The sequence below is a fragment of the Camelus ferus genome, chromosome 12 (genome assembly GCF_009834535.1).
Source record: "Camelus ferus isolate YT-003-E chromosome 12, BCGSAC_Cfer_1.0, whole genome shotgun sequence".
Taxonomy (NCBI): domain Eukaryota; kingdom Metazoa; phylum Chordata; class Mammalia; order Artiodactyla; family Camelidae; genus Camelus; species Camelus ferus.
Window position 1 is genome coordinate 14,802,339 of NC_045707.1, and position 18,596 is coordinate 14,820,934.

The 18,596-nt window shown below is 55.6% G+C and overlaps 1 protein-coding gene across 1 annotated transcript in view; it reads right to left on the reverse strand.

Annotated features, from left to right (window-relative positions):
- KMT2D (lysine methyltransferase 2D) overlaps positions 1–18,110 on the reverse strand; it is a 39,367-nt gene extending 21,257 nt beyond the window's left edge. Inside the window, 29 exon segments of the mRNA XM_032492740.1 lie at positions 35–276; positions 507–591; positions 677–814; positions 1,016–1,126; positions 1,306–1,371; positions 1,573–1,720; positions 1,805–1,935; positions 2,164–2,268; positions 2,358–2,477; positions 2,710–2,931; positions 3,572–3,619; positions 3,712–3,821; positions 3,917–4,081; positions 4,261–4,442; positions 5,170–5,274; positions 5,810–5,920; positions 6,268–6,381; positions 6,845–7,953; positions 8,044–9,582; positions 9,720–9,865; positions 10,071–10,228; positions 10,369–10,483; positions 10,584–10,749; positions 11,087–11,249; positions 11,418–11,527; positions 11,653–11,876; positions 12,060–12,186; positions 12,446–12,531; positions 16,751–18,110. Coding sequence (XP_032348631.1) covers positions 35–276; positions 507–591; positions 677–814; positions 1,016–1,126; positions 1,306–1,371; positions 1,573–1,720; positions 1,805–1,935; positions 2,164–2,268; positions 2,358–2,477; positions 2,710–2,931; positions 3,572–3,619; positions 3,712–3,821; positions 3,917–4,081; positions 4,261–4,442; positions 5,170–5,274; positions 5,810–5,920; positions 6,268–6,381; positions 6,845–7,953; positions 8,044–9,582; positions 9,720–9,865; positions 10,071–10,228; positions 10,369–10,483; positions 10,584–10,749; positions 11,087–11,249; positions 11,418–11,527; positions 11,653–11,876; positions 12,060–12,186; positions 12,446–12,494 — 6,109 coding nt within the window. The 5' untranslated portion in view covers positions 12,495–12,531; positions 16,751–18,110.
- Positions 18,111–18,596: the final 486 nt, after the last annotated feature.

The following is an 18,596-nucleotide window of genomic DNA, read 5'->3' on the forward strand; positions in this document are numbered from 1 at the left end:
CAGGTTGTCTCCCTTGTCCTCGTCCCATGGGTACCTGGGTAATCTTGCTTGAGATTGGGGAAGTTAATGTTGGCATAGAGTACAGGTGAGATGGTGGAGAGCTGACCCAACTCCTCGTCCTTCTCCCAGCGCTGAAGACTCCGCTGGTTATAGGAGAGACCGTCGCCCTCACCCTCCGTGGTGGGGGTGGTGGGAGTGGAGGGCGTGGTGCCCCCCGAGCCTGTCCAGGGGCTGTCTGGCTCACCGGGTTCCGGGCTGAAGAAGCCCCCGCGCTCCCTGGGGCGCAGGGGCAGAGAGTCACAGAGGGCAGGGATGCCAAGCCCCACCCCAAACAAACTGCCCAGAGTCCCCAGGCCACTGCCCTTCCCCAAAAGAGGACAGCCACAAACAAAGGAGCAGAGGGAGGTACTGCTACAGCAGCACCCAGGTGTCCAAAGTACCCCCCCTCAGCACAGCCCCAGTTGGAGAGAAGGGACTGCCCACAGAGGTTAAGCATAAATACCAACCTAGAATCCAGGAATGGGGACTGGCAGAGGCCCGGGTAGGAGTCCATTGGGCTGCTGGAGGGGAGATTGCCCAAAGGGAGTCCACCTACAAGAGGCACAGGATCAGAGAAAGAGAGCCAGCTTGGCCACACCTGCCCACCTAGTCTTCAAACCACTCCCATCCAGATCACCTTGAAGAAAGGGCCTCTGCAGTGGTGTACGGCTGCCATCTAGGCCAGGGGTTCCACAACCCAGGTGCTGCTCTCGTTCAGAACCCAGAACATCCTTGAAGAGCTGCTGCAGGTCCTTGGATTCCATCTTGGGCAGTTCTGCAAAGAATTGGTGAAGGATGCTGCCGAGGAAGACTGGGGAGTTGAGGGGATACCACAGGGCTACAAATGGTTATGGCACAGGAAGGTGCCCAGGACTCCCCGAGAGAGAAGCTGTAGAGATGAGATTCCCACAGGTGGGACCCTCTCCTTCTCCCACGGAGAATCCTTATACACGAAAAATACAAGTCACAGCCTCACCTTCTGTGGGAATCCTGTCTAAGTCAGAGCTAAGCATCCCTTCACCTGGGGTGCCTGGCTTCTCGGGGTCACTGGGCACTGGGGATGCCTTTACACCCCCATCCTCAGGTCCTGCAATTGCCAGGAGAAAAACCCATCAGCAAGGTCACTCTGGAGGTACCACACTGGCCACCCTGAACCACAGAAGGCATCAAACAGTTTCCAGTCTCCAACCCAGATGGTACTTAGAGGCAGAAGAGGCTGACAGAAGTAAAACCAAGACAGGACACAGTCCTCCCAGAAGCCCTCACCTGGTGTATCAGCCTTGCCTTCGGGGCCACGGGACTCTTCATCTGCAACCTCTAGACCATCGTCTCCTACAAGCAACAGTCCCCACTCCAATCAGAGATGCCTTACCTCTGATGCCCAGAACAGGACCCCAGCTCTAAGGCCAGGGCACTCGCAGCCCACCCTCTACTTCTGGAGACCAGCCCATCTCCCCCCATATTCTCTTGCCACCTTCTTAGCACAGAGGGAAGCTGGACCCCTTCAGACCACCTTACCCCAATACGACTAACCTTTCTGTGAGGTCGGGAGTTCTCTTCTATCTGAGCCTCCATCACCCTTGGCTTTTGGGGTTCCTAGTCCAAAGCTTGGCCGGCCCGCCCCAACTGCAAAAAGGGCCTTCCGGCTCAGGTCCAGCAGCTCCTTCCCAAAGAAAGCTTCCTATGGGAGGATTGAGGCAGAAACAGGCTTCTTCATGCCCTGCAGGGCAGACACTGCCCTTGCCCCTCAGAGCCTAAGACCCACCTGCAGGTAAGCAGGGAACATGTCCTCCAGTTTGCTCTTCTTGCGCCCTCGCCGCTGCTGCTTCTTCTTCTCATCCCCATCAGCTAAACTCTGGTCCACAGAGCCTTCTGCAGGCAGGTCGGCAGGCATCACTGAGGACAAAACAGGAGGTGTCAGCCTTTCTGGGGACATTGGGCATGCCACCCCCAACTCAGTCTGGGGACGTTTTCTGCCTACTCTCTCCCCCAACACCAGTTGGGCCCACCACCCTCTTGGCCCTTTGAGTGAGTGCCCCTGCCCCAGGCCTCCCTGGCAGCGTCCCAGAGGTCCTGTGATCCCCACCTTCTCCCAGGCCCCACTGGAGCCCTCACCCGTCTCACCCTCGTCGGGCTGCCCATCCCCACTCAACACCTCCGCCTGTGCAGCAGGCCCCTTTTTCACACGTGTGTGGGATTTCCGCTGTCGCACCATGAAGCCACCAATGCCTAGAAGAAGGCAGGGCTGAGGCTGAAAAGCTGCTGAGTACCTGGTCAGCTGCCCCTCACCACTTCACCTCCGCATCTCAGGGCCTTACCAGGCCGATAGGGTTTCCGTTTGCGTTTTTTGCTTTCTTCAGTCTCCTCTTTGCCAGGCTCTACATCAGGGCTGATGGGGCCCTCCAGTTTAATCTCGCATTCCATGTGCTCCACGCTACCTGTGACAGGGACAGAAGAGACAGAGGCAGGTCAGAGACATAGACCCTTTTAACCCTGTCATCCTGCCACCTAAGAACAGAGAGCCGAGTGCCTTGCCACAGAGCCATCTGCACAAAACCAACAGTGGCTCGAGGGTGATTGGGAGTGGCAATACTGCCCTACCCCACATTCAATTCTCACAGGTGCGCTGCTCCCACGACTTTGGCACTCCCTGAGAGTCCCCAGCCTGACCTTCACCCTTGAGCAGCTCGTCAGTGTCCAGGTCCCCATCCTTCTTGTCATCAGGGCCAAGGGCATCTGAGGGCTCAGAACCCTCCAGCCCTGCCTCGCCTGGAAGGCCAAGCCGTCCTCGCCGCTGGCGCCGCTTGTGCAGGGGTGACATGGTCAGGTTACGCAGCACGGCCATGCCAGTTTCTGTCAGCCACACACCCTCGAAGCGAAAGTACTGGGGCTCTGCACAAAAGGGAAGCGCCTGTCACCCCTGATGGAGACCCCAGGGAACCCCAGAACTCCAAGTTTCGGCCTAAGACCCTAGCTGGAACAAGTCCAGACTGGGGTCTGAGGGCTAGAGAAAACAGGCCACCAATAGGCACTAGAAGAGGCCCGAGTTCTCCATCACTGACCCGGGAGATTTAGAGACTGCTACTGCAGAAGCCTGACTTTACTCATGATTAACCCTTGGTTCACCAAATATATTCTCTAGCTGTCTGGTGCTGGGAGGGCCCCTACTTGCTGAATGCCAGCTTACAGTACTGCATGCCAAGAGCAGTGCCCACATCATGATGGAAGCAGAGTAGCCCCAGCCCCTTCATGAAGGAGAAAGAGCTGTGTTCTGGGCTCTCTGGAGATGAGATTCTAGCAGTACAACAGCCATGTTGCCTGGTGGAAAGAACTCTGCCTAGGAAACTGGAGGCCTTGGTTCTTGTCATAACTTCACCACTAACCTACTGGGTGACCTTGGGCATGCCACTCAACCTTCCCAGGTCTTAGTTTCTTCCTCTGGAAATGAGGAGATGATGTTGGGGTGGGCTGGAGCCAGACTAAGTGTCTAAGTTCTCCTCTGGCTTTGGCATTCAGAATTTCTATGACTCACCCGGCTCCTTCACCTTCATAGGTACCAACTCTGGAGGTGCAACAGGTGCTGTGGAAAGGACAAACCAAGGCAGCTGAAGGCCCAGTCCCCAAGCAAGGCACCCTGACTCCTCCTCCCCATCCCCAGCACCTGGTACTCACCAGCAGGCTTTACCACATAAGGCTGGCAGGAGACACAGTCAAAGCCCTCATCAGCTGCCTGCTCCACATCATCCTCGGTGAAGAGGCTCTCACAGCCAGCATGCATCCACCTGGGAGAAGGGAGACAGGAGGAGATGAACTGAGACAACGCAAGGCTGAGAACAGGAAGGAGGGGGCCTATGTAAGCAGAAAGGGGCACCCTCACCGTTCACAGTGGCGGCACTGGATCAGTAGGTCCTCTTCCACATACGGGGCGTGACAGATAGGGCAGGTCACCAGGCTGGCACAGGGCCCACAGTGTGTGTAACTATTCTGCCATTCACAGTGGAAGCCAGGGGAGGCGGCCCCACACTGCATACAAGACACACACCTGGTGGCAGCAGAAAGACAGACCCTCAGCACCTAGCATACCCAAGGCACCCAAGGTGCCCACACTGTGAACTAAGCAATCAACCTGGCCTTCTAAACCCAGATTCTGCCTTGTACTCAACAACAGATCCACTCTAACATTTCAGACCCAGGCCCCTCTGAAGATCCCAGTCTTCTTACCACTTGCACTTCCAGCCACCCTTGGGCACGGTGAGCAATGGAGGGTCCAGACAGTACGTGTGGTAGCTAATGTCACAGTCATCACAGAGAAGCAGGCGTGAGGGGTCTGAGGCCTGGCCGCACACCTCACACACGATGCACTCCACACAACGCCAGCCCTTGAGCAGCATCACCTTGGTGATCTGGTGCAGAAGATAGCAATTCCTCAGGGTGTGATGCACAGGGCAGGGCAGACCTCTCAGGATGGTGGAACTTACAAGGGCGGGGCTGGAGGACCCCAGTGCACAGGGCAGACCTCCCCTGGCACACAGGGAGGTTATGCTGAGTATACCTCATCCCAAAATTAGTAGCTCCAGGGATCTTGGCTGATAGAAGAACAGCATTACCCAGCCACTGCCTTATTACAATCTTTCACTAGCCTAGTCCCCAAAAAGGCTATGGACAGAATTAGGTTGCATTTCCCTCAGTTTTTCTTCAACACGTAGAACCTGCTACTGCTGCAAGTTAGTGAATGTTAGCAGTGAACCAGTTCTAAATTAACATTAATGAAAACCCAAAATGACTAATCATGCTTGGCTCAAAAACACTGCTTTCTCTTTATGGACATGTGTTTGATTTTGATTTTACATTTTACGTCTAGACTATACCATGTCTTCTACCAGTAAAGTTCTCATAGTTCATATAATGGACTGAATTATACCTGTAAGTCATGGTCTACTACAAAGAAACTTATAAAGACCACTATGGTTTCCAAAGTAATTTTCCCCAAGATGAACTGACAACCATGGTTGACTGATGAACAACTTCTATGACTAATGGCTGCTTTAAGTAGAGTTGCCAGGACAGAGACGTAGAACAAGAAATCACCAAACCCATTCCTCAGCCCAGGCTCCTGGGCCCCGAACTTACCTTGCTGTTGACACAGTAAGGGTGATAGCACTGAGAGCACTGGGAACAAGCAAGGAGATGGCCCTCGGCCCCCCGGCCAAAGCTGCCACACACCACACACATGTCCTGGGGAAACACACAGAAACCCGAATGTCCAACCTGGTATTCTCAACACCACTCAGACCCGGCAACTGACTACAACACTCATCTGAGAGGAGGGAGTCGGACAACCAAAAGTCTATCCTCAGCTCTAGGACACTGTAAGCCATCATGGAACCCTGTTCCTTCCTAGCTTGCCTCGTTCATCTGATCAGGTAATTTGAAATGATACAGCCTGACGTGGAAAAGGTAATGAGAAATGAAAGGAAGATAAGATGAGTAAAGACTGGTCAGGATGAGGGAGTAACATGTGACAAAATTCTACAGCTTCAAGATTACTCGTGTTCCCTAGACTATAAGCTTCAAGAGGGCAGAAACCATTTCTGCCTTTTTCACTGCTACATCCCAAACACCTAGCTCAGTGTCAAGCTCAACTTCTGGTATCCCCAGAAGCAGGTCCCTGGTTTTCCCCATTTACTCTCCCACCAACACACACACACCCAATGTTCAGTGTGCCAGGCCCCACTGCTGAAGATGGGACTACAGCAGTCAAGTACGGTACCTGCATTAGGACAAACTTGTCTGTGTTGGAGAAAAGAACCACAGTATTTTGCATGGTGTCATCATCATCATCTTCTTCCTCCTTGCTGGGAGAGCTATCGATATCAGCAACCTTATGGGCAGAGAGTTGTGGAAAGTGAGGCAGCTAAATCTGCCCCAACTAAGCTGCTTTCCTCTTTGGTGTTGGGGGAAGGTGGCATAAATCCCTGGCTAAGATGAAAGCCAGGAGCCAGGACTAAGCAGCAGAACACCCCAGCTCCCAAACTGGGCCTCAGCCTGACATTAGATTTCAGAGAAGCCTGGGGGACAAGTGGACAGAAGGAGCACAGACATAGCTGGACAGCCCCTAGGCTAGCAGGCAGGCAGGTGAGCGTGCAGGGGACTGGCAGGATTTAAAGGGTGTTTAATCTTAAAGGGGCCAGCTGAAGTATGTTTGGGGGATGGGAGGCCTCTCCTTACTACCAGAGTCTCAATGGAAGAAGTAGTTGATTTTAGCCGGGCCCGTCCTCTCCCACGTCCTCCGTGTGCTCCTCCACGTGGCCGGCGTCTTCCTGGGAAACTACTGCTGCGCCCCTGAGTGAGGGATTACAGGAGCAAGTCAAGGGCTAAGATGTTGGGTCCACAGGCTTGGAGGGAAGAGAAGAGACGAATGGACAGAACATGGCAAGTAACAAAGCCCAAGAATCCCAGTCAGGGCCAGCGGAAAAGCAACAGCAACAGGTAGGTAGCTCTGGCCCAAACCACTCCCCACCAACCCCCACCAAAAGAGCAGCCAATGTGGTACAACAAGAAAAAATATTGGCTTGACAGACCTGAGTTTCTAGTCCCAAGCCTATGACTGAGTAACCACGAACCTGGGCAAGTCACTTCCCCCTCTAAGTATCAATAATTCTCTTTAATAAAATAAAAGGATGGACTCAAGATCTCTGAGAGTCTAGGATTCAATAAGCCAGGTGGGACGGTATCAGTGACACAGGACTGTACCTCTGACAGTGGCATGACATCGAACACATCCAGTGACTGGAGAGCCCCTCACCTGTTTGATGCGGGAACGAGCCGGGGAGCTGCGCCGCCTCCCCTTGTCCCCCTCGGCTTTGCCTCCTCCAATAGCTGTCCCAGCGTCACACAATAGTGAGTCATCAGTCTCTGGCAGAGAGTCGGTACAGAGCCGCAGGGAGCCCTCATCCCGGGCTGGACTGACGTCTGTAGATACCCCCAGCTCCATGGATAAGGAGCCACCCCCCTCAGGGTCAGGAGAGCCCAGCAGGGGCTCTGAGCCAGGAAAACTGGCACTGGCATCGCCTTGACTCAGATTAGAGATTTCATTAACGATGTCAGATTTGATGAGAGTAGGTGGGGTAGGGGCCACTGGTGCACGTGGCTCCTCTTGCTCTTCACAGGGTGAGCCCTGCCCTGCCTGCTTGCATTCTGGGCCATAGACCTCCATAGGGGTCACAGGGGCCAGCTCCTCGGGGTCCAGGAGCACAGGAGAACCCTTAAGTTCACTAGCCAAACTGCCAGGGGTCTGTCCAGCTTCTGGCTGTGAACCAGGAGTGTCAGTCCCATCCAGAGGGGCTGTGTCCTCCCCCAAGCCAGAGAAGTCATCCAGGGCTGGGGCAGGGCTGGGTGCAGGGCAGGAAAGGTTCCCCATGGGAGAGGGAAGAGGACTAGTCGGGCTGGGTTCCAAGGCTGGGCACTCAGGTTCTGGGACTTTCTCAGTCTCCATGTCATGTGGCTCAGCCTCATCTGACACCTCCACTGCCTTCTCCACGGGACTCAGTGGGGAAGGAATGGACAGTGGCAGAGCAGGAGGAGAGCACTGGGAAGGAGGGGAGTTTGGGGGAGGCAGGGAATGCTGGAGGAGTGGAGAACAACGAGGGGGAAGGGGCTCCATCAGGATGGGAGAGGCCGGTCCCATTGGGGAGCCTGGAGAGGGGGGAAGGATCATCGGGGGCACAGGCTCAGGGTCAGTGCAGTTAGCTTCTGGTGGAGGGCTGATAGGTGTCTCTAGGATGGGGGCAGCCAATGGTGACTCAGGGTCACTGTCCCCTTTGGCACCAAAGGGGTACTCTAACTCCCCCAAAGGAGACAGGGCCGGTGGGGCCACAGCTGTGATAATGGGTGAGAGTGGAGGAGGAAGGGGATCTGGAGGGAAAGAGAAAAAAGAGAGGCTATTAGATGTGCCATAAAGAGTTAAAACAGTCCCAGAGTAAGAGGGTACTAACATCCCCTTACCTGGTGGCATCAGCTGAGGTGACAAAGATGGCTCTCCAGATGGGGACAACGGCAGCTCCTCAGGCAAAGGGGACAGAGGTGGTTCCCCAGGCTCAGACAGGGCCGGCTCTCCAAGCAAGGGGGATAGCGGTGGCTCCCCAGGTGGGAGGAATAAGGGCAATTCATCAGGTGCAGGGCAGAGGCCTAGCTCCTCAGGGGGCTCTTCAGGTCGAGGGGACAAGCACGGTTTCTCAGGCCGGGGGGACAGACGTGGATCCTCAGGCCCAAGGGACAGGTGCGGCTCCTCAGGCTGGGGGGACAGGCGTGGCTCCTCAGACCGAGGGGACAGGCGTGGGTCCTCAGGCACTGGGGACAGCTGCGGCTCCTCAAGCCGGGGGGACAGATGCAGCTCCTCAGGTGCAGGGGACAGACTCGGCTCCTCAGGTGCAGGGGACAGACAAGATTCCTCAGGTCGGGGGGAGAGATGCAGCTCCTCAGGCCGGGGGGACAGGCGGGGCTCCTCAGGTCCAGGGGACAGATGCAGCTCCTCAGGCCGGGGGGACAGATGCAGCTCCTCAGGCCGAGGGGACAGATGCAGCTCCTCAGGCACAGGGGACAGGCGTGGCTCCTCAGGCCGGGGGGACAGATGCAGCTCTTCAGGCGCAGGGGACAGGCGTGGCTCCTCAGGCAGTGGCAACAGGGGTGACTCCTCCAGCGGTAGGGACATAAGCAAGTCCTCCGGTGCCGGGGAAGCAGGTGAATCTTCAGGTAGCGGGGATGTGGGTGAGTCCTCAGGTGGTGGGGACAGGCGTGAAGCCTCAGGTGGAGGGGATGTGGGAGACTCCTCAGGTGGTGGGGAAAGGGGAGATTCCTCAGGCGGTGGGGACAGGCGTGACACCTCAGGCAGGGGAGACAGGCATGATACCTCAGGTGGTGGGGACATAGGCGAGTCTTCAGGTGGTGGGGACATGGGTGAGTCCTCAGGTGGTGGGGACAGGCGTGACGCCTCAGGGGGTGGGGAGAGAGGAGATTCCTCTGGTGGAGGGGACAAGGGCGATTCTTCAAATGGTGGGAAAAGACGAGATGCCTCAGGTGGTGGAGACATGGGTGACTCTTCAGGTGGAGGGGACATGGGTGACTCCTCGGGTGGTGGAGACAGGCGAGATGCTTCAGGTGGTGGGGAAGTGGGCAATTCCTCAGGTGGAGGGGACAGGGGAGACTCCTCAAGTGGTGGGGACAGGGGTGATGCTTCAGGTGGTGGGGACAGGGGTGTCTCAAGTGGGGGAGATGGGGGAGACTCCTCTGGTGGAGAGAAGGGTAACTCCTCCAGTGGAGAAAAAGGTGATGACTCGGGTGGGGGAGACAGAGGAGACTCCTCAGGCGGTGGAGAGAGGGGTGATTCCTCAGGCGGTGGGGACAGGCGCGATGCCTCAGGCGGCGGGGATGTGGGTGATTCCTCAGGTGGTGGGGACAGGGGCGACTCTTCAGGTGGGGGCAGCAGTGGCATCTCCTCATTTAGGGGGGCCTCCAACTGGGGCTCAAGCTGGGCCCCTGCTCTCCCTGCAGACATAATACACTATGCTCCTACCTAGCTCAGCTGCACTCCACAGAAAGTACAGGGTCTGGGGCAAAGCAGAAACTATCACTTGCCACAGAATAGAAGGGGTAACTTTCAGGGACCCTCAAACCCTACTCACCTAGTGGTTTGGCTTCACATTGCAGGGGCCCCGGTTCCTTGGGTTGCATAGAGGTCACACGCCCACCCTTTGGCTGCCCTTGGCATGCAACGTACAGAGCATCGGGCTCATCAGTAGGGGTATCGCCAGGCTCTGGGGGTGAGAATCTGCAGAGGGTACAGGGGAGCAGGCATCGTGGCTCTCATCAGCTATCAACTCCTAGACAGCACCCTGGGGCAAGGCACGAGCACTATGGATTGCACTGCCCACCTGAGGACTCTCCTCTCAAAGTCAGCCTGCTTTAACACGACCCTTGCCAATCTCAGTACTTCCGATCCCCCATCCCAGTCCCCGCCAGTCCAAACCACTTACCTGCTGCGGACAGGGGGATGCTGCTCGGCAACAGAACTGATAGGCTGTCCTCCCTGGGCTTTGTGACAGCGGTGACAGAGTGAGTAGTTCTCAAACCACTCAGAGTTGGGATTCAGCTCTGCTGAGCCTGCCCCACAGGCCCGACATACCCGACATGCCTAGGGGAAGGAAGGAGGCAAAACAGGCACTGGTCAGACAGCAGAGACTGGAGGAGAGTACAGGGCTCGTCACCACGGAGAAACTCAGGCTGTTGTGAGAGGCAGAATTAGGGAAAGTAAGGCAGAATCCGGGGACTCACTTTGCACTTCCAAGAGTGAGCAGGCAGTTCCTCTATAGGTGGTTTCAGGCAGAAGGTATGGTATCCTTTGTCACATGTCTCACAGACCAACATCTTAGAGTCATTCCCAGGTTTCCTGCAGGGGCACAGGACACATAATGAGGTCCTCCCTGCCCTCATTTTCAACCCTAACCTGTGCTTCGCCTAAGACTTTCCTCTTGCCCTCCCATTCCTACCTGCAAGCTTGGCACACTTTGCACTCAGGGCACTGCCAGCCAGCACGCTTGCGGGCAGTCAGAGCAGTGTCCAGGCAGGCCCCGTGATAGTGATGCCCACAGCTGGTACAGAAGAACAGGTCACACAATTCCCCTGGCCCCTCGCATACTGCACAGCGAGCCTCCTCTGCAGTGGGAAGGGACAGAGGACATGGGTCAGCGATGGATTCCATACAGGACTCAGCACAGTGCTATCTACATGACAGGCATTCCATGACATAGAATGAACAAATAACAAATAGTTACTAAGTGTCTGCCTAATATATGCCAGGCACTACTCCAGGCACTGCAGACACTTTGGTAAACGAGACAAGCAAAGCCCCTGCACTCTCAAAGTCCACACCTATTTTAGGTGGGGCAGACTGATAGTATATAATTATAGACTGAGAACTCTGCAGAGTACAAAACCCCCAGGCACACTTGACCCCTCATCTGCCCTATATTCAAAGGGTAGGACTTCTCACCTAGATGTGCAGCCCCCTCACTGTGCTCCGGGCATAGCAGCTGCAGTGTTTTCATGGATAAGAAGGAACCGCTGGCAGTCGCACAGGGGAAGTGGTAAAGACGTGGACATTCGGGTGATCGGCAAGGGATGGAGGCACCGAGCCTGGTGCAGTGGGAGCAGCGCTGCCAGAGTGGAGACAAAGCCTCAGTGCTAGCCAGCTCCCTTCAGAGTGACAGGTCAAGCACTAACTTTGCCCTTGTATGCCCCCGGCCCTTCTCATTCTACCCTCTCAGAAGCCCACAAGCCCACCACTGCCCTTTGCCTATGCAATGCCCTGGCCCCAGCCCCACCTGTGAGATCCCTGAGAAGATGGCCTTGTCCACACCACATAGTTCTGGGCCCTCCTGCCCCCATACACCTGCTGACCACGCAGCACACCAATGGTGAGCCCAGCAAGACCCTTTATAGGTGGAAAGATGGAAACAGAAAGGAAAAAGTTAATAGGAACATGATCACTGGCTCAGGACCACCCAGCCCTCACCCTGTTTCCTGCCCAAGTCAGCTACCCTACTTTCCTTCACTTACCTCCAGGTTCTCCTAGGTGGGCAGGTGTCAGACCCTCAGGGAAACCAATCTGTGATAGGTCCTCGCTGGGCAGCGCTGCCTCATTGGGCCCTGGATTCCCCCCAGGGGACACCACTGGACACCGGGGCCAGTCGAATGGCAACTCAAAGCGCCGTAGCTCCCGTTGCCCGTGTAGACTGGGCTCCCCGCAGTTACAGAGAGCACAACGCCGCACTGGACCCCCACTGTGAACACACAAGCATCAGCACCATGCCAGCCCTGCCCACAGGCACCCCTGACAACCCCATGATTTGGCACACCCATGCTTCCCAAACACTCATGTTCCTAAATCTTCCTCCTTAAAAGCCCTAGACTGTCAAATCAAATCCCCTTATGTCCTTATATTCTCATTTCCCCAAACTAGTTACCTGCAGTCCTGGGGAGGCTCCTGAAGCCTGGGACCCCCAGAACTGGGCACAGAGACCTCCCCCACATGTGGTTTGGGAAGGTCTGGCTCAGTGGCGCCTGACTCCTCGGAGGCTGCAGGTCCATCAGCTGAATGAACACACAGAGAAGCAAGCATCAACCATTATCCTCTATTTAATACTAGTCCACTCATCAGACCCATGAGATTATCCAAAACCCCAGGTGGATCACAGTGATGGCATTTCAACTTTTGTCCCAAAGAACAAAGTCCTTCCATTACCTGTCTATTAGACAGACTTAGCTCCTGTCCTTGTGCTAGGACCAGAGATCTAAGGTTGCCTGGGAAGAGCAGAAAACTGCAAGCAAACCTAAAATTTGCCCTACTCACCTGCTGGTTCTGAATCTTTATCCTCACCAGGCGGCTTCGGGCTGTCCATCCCTCTCTCCGACTGGGCAGGGCCCTCTCGGGGAGACCTGTCAGGGCCAAGAGATACCTATTTGTAGTAAGTCTCCCCACTAAACACTTTCCCAACAGTCTTAGAAAGAAGGCAGCTAATGTTACCTAGATTCTACAGAAATCAGAGCAAAACCATACCTAAAAACTCCTGTACTAATGACAAGGAAAGTTTTCCCCAACCCTTATCCCACTGCTACTTCCTCTCCAGATAAACGCATACCCTTCTCCTTCCACTCTGGATTTTCAGGGGATCCACTCCCCTTTCCCACTTTCCACCTCTTAGATAAGAGTTCCCAGGGCAATAGTATCCAACTAGAATCACATCAAATTTACATCTAGTAAGACCCTTTGCCTCATGTCTGAGTTCTTGGCTTCTGGAGGGCCCTATCCCCTGGACTTTTTCTCAGGTCCCAAAGTCAGCTACCATCCTAGAGATCTTTCAGTACCAACCCAGGGGTAGTCACAACCCAGGAAGTCTGACTCCAGCCGAAATCCCTCTCCTAGAGACAAAGTCTGGGGTCCTGCAGGATGTAGAACACATTACTAGAACTGAAGCCCAGCTATGAATGGATCTCCCCCACCTTCACTGCTTTCAACCAGAACATCTCAATCACAACAGAAGAAACTCCCCAATTTCCACCCACTGCCCCTCTAAATCCAGCTCAGTCCCACTCCCTGGCCCGTACCATGACTGAGCTCACGATCTCACCCAGCCTGAAGGCCTCAGGTCGTTGCCCTTAGCAACGCCAACTGCCCTTCCTCCTCAGATGTCCCTAGTAGTTAACAGAAGTGGGCCTTAAGAGTTACTGAGCATGTGTAGCCAGGCCTGACGCTAGGCATGCTGGGAGTTGTAGTCTCAGGAAGCACATTGCCACTTGGAGGAGTTCTAAACGGGGCAGGACACAGCAAAGTAGCTTCCTTCCTCTTCCGTCAAGCAGGGTTTCCACACATACTATGGGGGTGGGGGGTAACGGTCCCCTCTTCTAAGACATGTCTGCCTATCCCAGAGCCAAATGAAACACACTAACGTTGTACCTAAGAAGGTTGAAACCCACACCTTTTGGCACATTTTCCTAAACCTCAGAGGAAACCTAAACACAGTATGAAAAAGAGAGAAGTAAAGAGTAAGAATTACAGAGCTGAGGAAGAGGGAAGGGGTCCTCTAGAAGGGAGAGAGGGTAGGTGTCAGCCGCTCTTAGTGGGAAGAGTAGGGGCTTAAGCAGAGAAACAAAGTATAGTTTTCCTACAAAAGGCAGAGGGAAATCCCCCAAACATAACTCAAAGTAAAAGTCTGAGAAATGTATCCTTCACCTTTCCACTCCTCTTGTTTAACCAGAGGGACCACATCAATCTTAGTAAGGACAAGACTCTCTTCCCAAACCAAACACCCCAGTGAGCCACTTGGGGTTGAGTGACTGGGACAGATGAGACAGGGAACCCTCAAAGGTGTCCAGGATCCATAAATCAATTACCTAAGACCCACATTATCAATCCTCTTTCCCTGAGCTAACACTCCATTTCCAGAGACTGGCAATGGGCCTCAAGTGACATGCCACAGGAAGGGAAGTTTTCTTTTACCTTTTTCCCCCTCACAATATGAGATTCTACTAGATTGAGAAAGTGAAATATCACCTGATACCTGTCACCTCTATTCCCAGATCATCTCTTTCCTAAACCTGCCACACAATCACGCCTGAAAGGAAAGCAGGGTGGTCATCTGGCCAGCCCACAGAAAAGCTGCTTTGGAACTTCAGGGGACCCTAGAAGCCACCTATGGGAAGTAGAGGTTGGAGATCAGGGCACCAGCCAGGCTCCTCTTCCTATCCAGTCATTCAAGGCTTGACCACACCCAGGAGGTTTCAAAGTTTCCTAAATGTGTACAACTTTTTCTGTACCTTACCACTACATGCCCCCAAGATCTTCCACCTGCTCTGCTCTCAAAGTTGAGGCCAAAGGAGTCACAAACAGCAAGAAATCAAAAGCAACAGTGATAGTACACTGGGTGGGAGGAGGACTGCCTCACACAAGGCCAGAGGGACAAATTCCTCTGCCCTCCCCCGAGCGCAGCCTTCTCAAGCTGGTAAGGCTGGCACTGCTTGGGGAGGTACAGAAACCACCTTCGTCCAGCCTTGGGAGACGGTATCAACATACTCCAAAGCTAGAGCCTCATTCATGGGACCAAGGAAGATACGAGATCAAGAAGCAAAGGGCAGAGTGTCCTCCAAGCTGTATCAAAAAGAATCTAAGAACACCTCCCATGTCCCTACCCTGCAGTCTAGCACCTGCACCCCCATGCTGAGCCCCAGTTGTCAGGTGCCTGAACAGATCAAAGCAAATAAAGACCATAGTTTCCCTTGTCCCATCATTCAGTCAGAAACCACACAGACCCACCAAGGGTTTTTTTCCTGGATCTAAACTGGATTAATGCCAGGCCAGGCTTCCTCTGGGGAACTAGGGATACCAGAGAAATACAGATCTAGGGAATAAAACTGCTGGGTCCCCTTAATCCTGGGCCTAAGAGGCCGAAAACAGCAAGAAAGAAGGCAGAGATTCAGCTCAACCCACTCTCCTCTCAGCCTCCATCCCAGACCAAAAGCTTTAACTCCATTTTCCCAGCCAAAGGGGAAATGGAGGCTTGGAGAGGTGAAAGGCTGAAGCAGGCCCTTGAGTGAACAGCTCTTCTGTAGGACTCAAGACTTCCTGGTTCCCAGCCTGAGAATCAAACCACACCTCTCCCCACCCCCATTTTGGGTCGGCCCTCCAGGGAAGAATCCAAATGGCAACAGTGGTCCTGTAGGCCGTCCAGACTATCCCTGGGTCATCCTAAGGTCAGCCACAGCTAAAAAGGAGAGGTCTCTCCTAAGGATGTTCTTCAGGGACACACAACGGGAGAGGACCTCCATAGGAGGCAAAGGCAGAGAGCATGGGTGACAGTTAGCCTCACTCCAGCACCCCTGTGTCACCTTTCACCTCAGGCTTACCACCCAGAAATCTCTCAAGGGCAAACCCCTATCTTCTCTTTTCAAAGACCAGGCTCAAAGAGATCCAGCCTATGTATGTTGGAGGGGGTAGAGTGAGGGAGCAAAATACACCAGCCAAATCCCTGCTGGGCAGCCTGACAGCTGTGAGAGGGCCTGTCCCAGCCCAGGGCCCAGAGGCATGAGGCTCATGGTGCACCCTTCGTGCAAATCACATACACACCCCTTCTCCCCAACATCTGCCAGGGTTGGAAACACTGGCTTCAGCAGACACAGTTCGAATCAGGCCATTTCTCCTTTAAAGAGGTACAGGAGACCTTATTCTGCAGGGTTGGGGCAGGACCACAGAGCCAGTTAACATTCCCTGATTGAAAAAGGTTGGAGCGGTCTGGGAGGGGCCTACAGGATTGGCCAGGGACTTACAAGCAACCAGCTCTCCACACTAGGCCCAGAGAAAGCGGGAGACAAAAGCCATTTTTTTTGCAGCCCACATTCGCAGGGAGCAAATCTCAACGGCCTTCTCTATAATCCCCTAGAGATTATGTCCATCCCGAGAGGAGGGGAGGCAAAGCAGGCTAAGACAGCACTAGGCCTCGCTGGGGTCACTTTGCCAGGCAGGAGCAGTTTAAAGTTGAACAGCAAGGCCAGAGCTGCCCCCAGCCCCGCCTCCTTCTTGCCCCAGCCACCCCCTTCATCACACTAGTCAGTTTCCACACACTCTCCCCTTTGCACAGTAAAATAAAGCCTAGTGAAGGATCTAGGGTTCCTGAGTCTCCCAGAAGCTGCTCTGGGTGCCCAGATGGGCAGGAACAACCTTAAAGTCCAACCTGGCAGTAAGTCTGACCTGGCAGTGGCACCCTACCCCCACTCCCAAGTTGTTCTATTCCCAAGGCCCACAAGAAACCCTGAAGGAGAAGCAGCTGACTGGGATTGGTGCTGGCATAAGGGCTTGGGTCCTAGTTTAGTTGAGCTCCCCCCAACACAAAAATAAACAGGCAGAAAGGTTTTCTGGCCAGGTTCCCAAACTCCCGTGGTTCTCTGAACCCCCAGTCTTTAAAGAGGCACACCCCAAGACACCAGGCCTCGGTCCTGCCCTGGCGACTGGCTCAGGTTTTCTTGACAGACCCTGCCAAAGGAACCCTCCTCAGCTCTGGCACCCCTTTCTCCAACCTACAGGCCAGCTCCGGCCAAGATAGTCCATCTGGCTATGCCCCCAGTCCAACCCTTTCTGGGCCCTGGCCGGGCGGACTTCACTCACCTCTTCACAGGGCGATCCAGAAATCCTCATCCGAGAACATGGCCAGAGCCCGGGCCGCTCCCCGACCTCCAACCGCCAGAGCGATCACAGCCGCCCCCCGCACGGGGGGGCTTAGGGGGGCCAAGAACGGTAAATCCAGGTCGGAGTGGCCACCCTCCCCGCAAAAAAAGCAAGAAGCCAAAGAGGGGTTCTCTGCCTCGGGTTCCAGCAGTTTAGGTTTCCATGGACAGCCCCAGGGCGGCGAATCCCGAGCGGACACAAAGAGAGCACCGGTGGCTTTGATCTTGGGCGAGCAGGCTCCGCATCCGCGTCGCCGGGCGGCCTCTCAGTCCAAGGGCCGGGCCAGCGCCCTGGCCGCCCGCGCCGGGCTCGGGCGGAACGTCGAGGCTCTCCAGATGGAACGTCGAGGCGCCTCCCCAGCAGCCCGGAAGGAATGCCGCGCCGGGCCCGGACGGAACGTGAGACCCTCGTAGGAGCGCTGAGCCCCTCTCCCGGCTCGGGCCGGCGCCCTGGGGCCGAGCGAGCTACGGCGACGCGGAGCCGGCGCGGCCGCGGGGCTGAACCTGACACACACCCAGCGCCGGGCTCCTCGACCCCGAGCGCTCGCCCTCGGCGGCTTTGAGCCCCCCACCTTCTGCTCCCCCCGGGGAAGGGAGGAGGGTAGGTGGGCGAGGAAAAGGAAGGGGCGGGCGGTGCGAGCCCTCTGCCCGCTCCCCTCCGGCCGCTCCAGGCCCTGCGCTCGCCTCCCTTCCCCTCTGGCCTCGGGAGCTGCCCCGCCCCCGGCCTGGCCGGCTCTGTTCGGCGGCACCCCCTCGACCCCCGGCTGGCTGTGATCGCGGGGGGCCTAGAGGTGCATGGCCCAACCCCGGCTCCCGGCGCCGGGGGTCAGGAAACTGAGCGGAAAGTGGGGAACGAGGCAGCCATTTGCAACCGGAGAGGAAAGTAGTGCAGCGCGGCGCCGCTCCGCCTCCCCCCCTCCGCCTCCTGTTCGGCCGGTAGGGTGGTTCCTGCGAAGGGGCTATTTCCTGGCCCGAGATCTCGGCAGCGGTCGTGGAGATTCAGGAAGCCTCCGGCGCGAGATCCGGGGGGGCCCTTTTGCCTGGGAAACCCCACTCGAGAAGGGGAGAAAGAAGAAGACGCGGCCCTATTTTGTGTTGGAGCGGAGCGGCGGAAGGATCCGGCCCTTTCCGAGGAAAGGCTGTGACTCTGCAGTTCTACGCACACGCTTCTGGATCCCTCCGCCACGGGTTAACCCCGACTGCGCCGGGCCGGCCGCTGTGCAGACACGTGGGAATGAAGCCCCCCTCCTCTTCGCCCCTGCCCTGGAACTGCCTCCTTTATCGCCCGGCTAGTGAAACTAGGACTCCAGCCACTTTTTAATTCCGTTTCCCTGGAGTTATCGGTCCCTGAAACTCCAACTGCTCCTCGCCTTGGCCAGGGGCAGTCTTTCCTGGGAGGGGGATGGAAGAAGAGCCAGGAGATTGGCCGCTGCTCTGCATCCTGGGAACTGGAGTCCGCAAATGGAGAAAGTGAGGCACGGAGCCTGGCGCTGCAAAGGGTGGGTTCCTGCCACGTTCGGGGGCCCGAAGAAAAGCGGAACGAGTCCCTAGTCGTTCCTCCTGGCTCTCAAACCCCCTCGAGAGGAAAGAGGACTGTCAGTGCCCCCACAATCACCCCCCCCCCATCAAAACGTAAATGTAGAGTTTCCCCTCCTTTCCTGGGTGCTCCAACCCCCACTCTCAGTCTTTCTCTCTGGATCTTAGGGGCCTGTGTCCCCCTTTTTAGTAAACAGAGGGGATGTAACTTGACTTGCTGCTACCTGGTTGGAGTACTGTTAATCTAGACA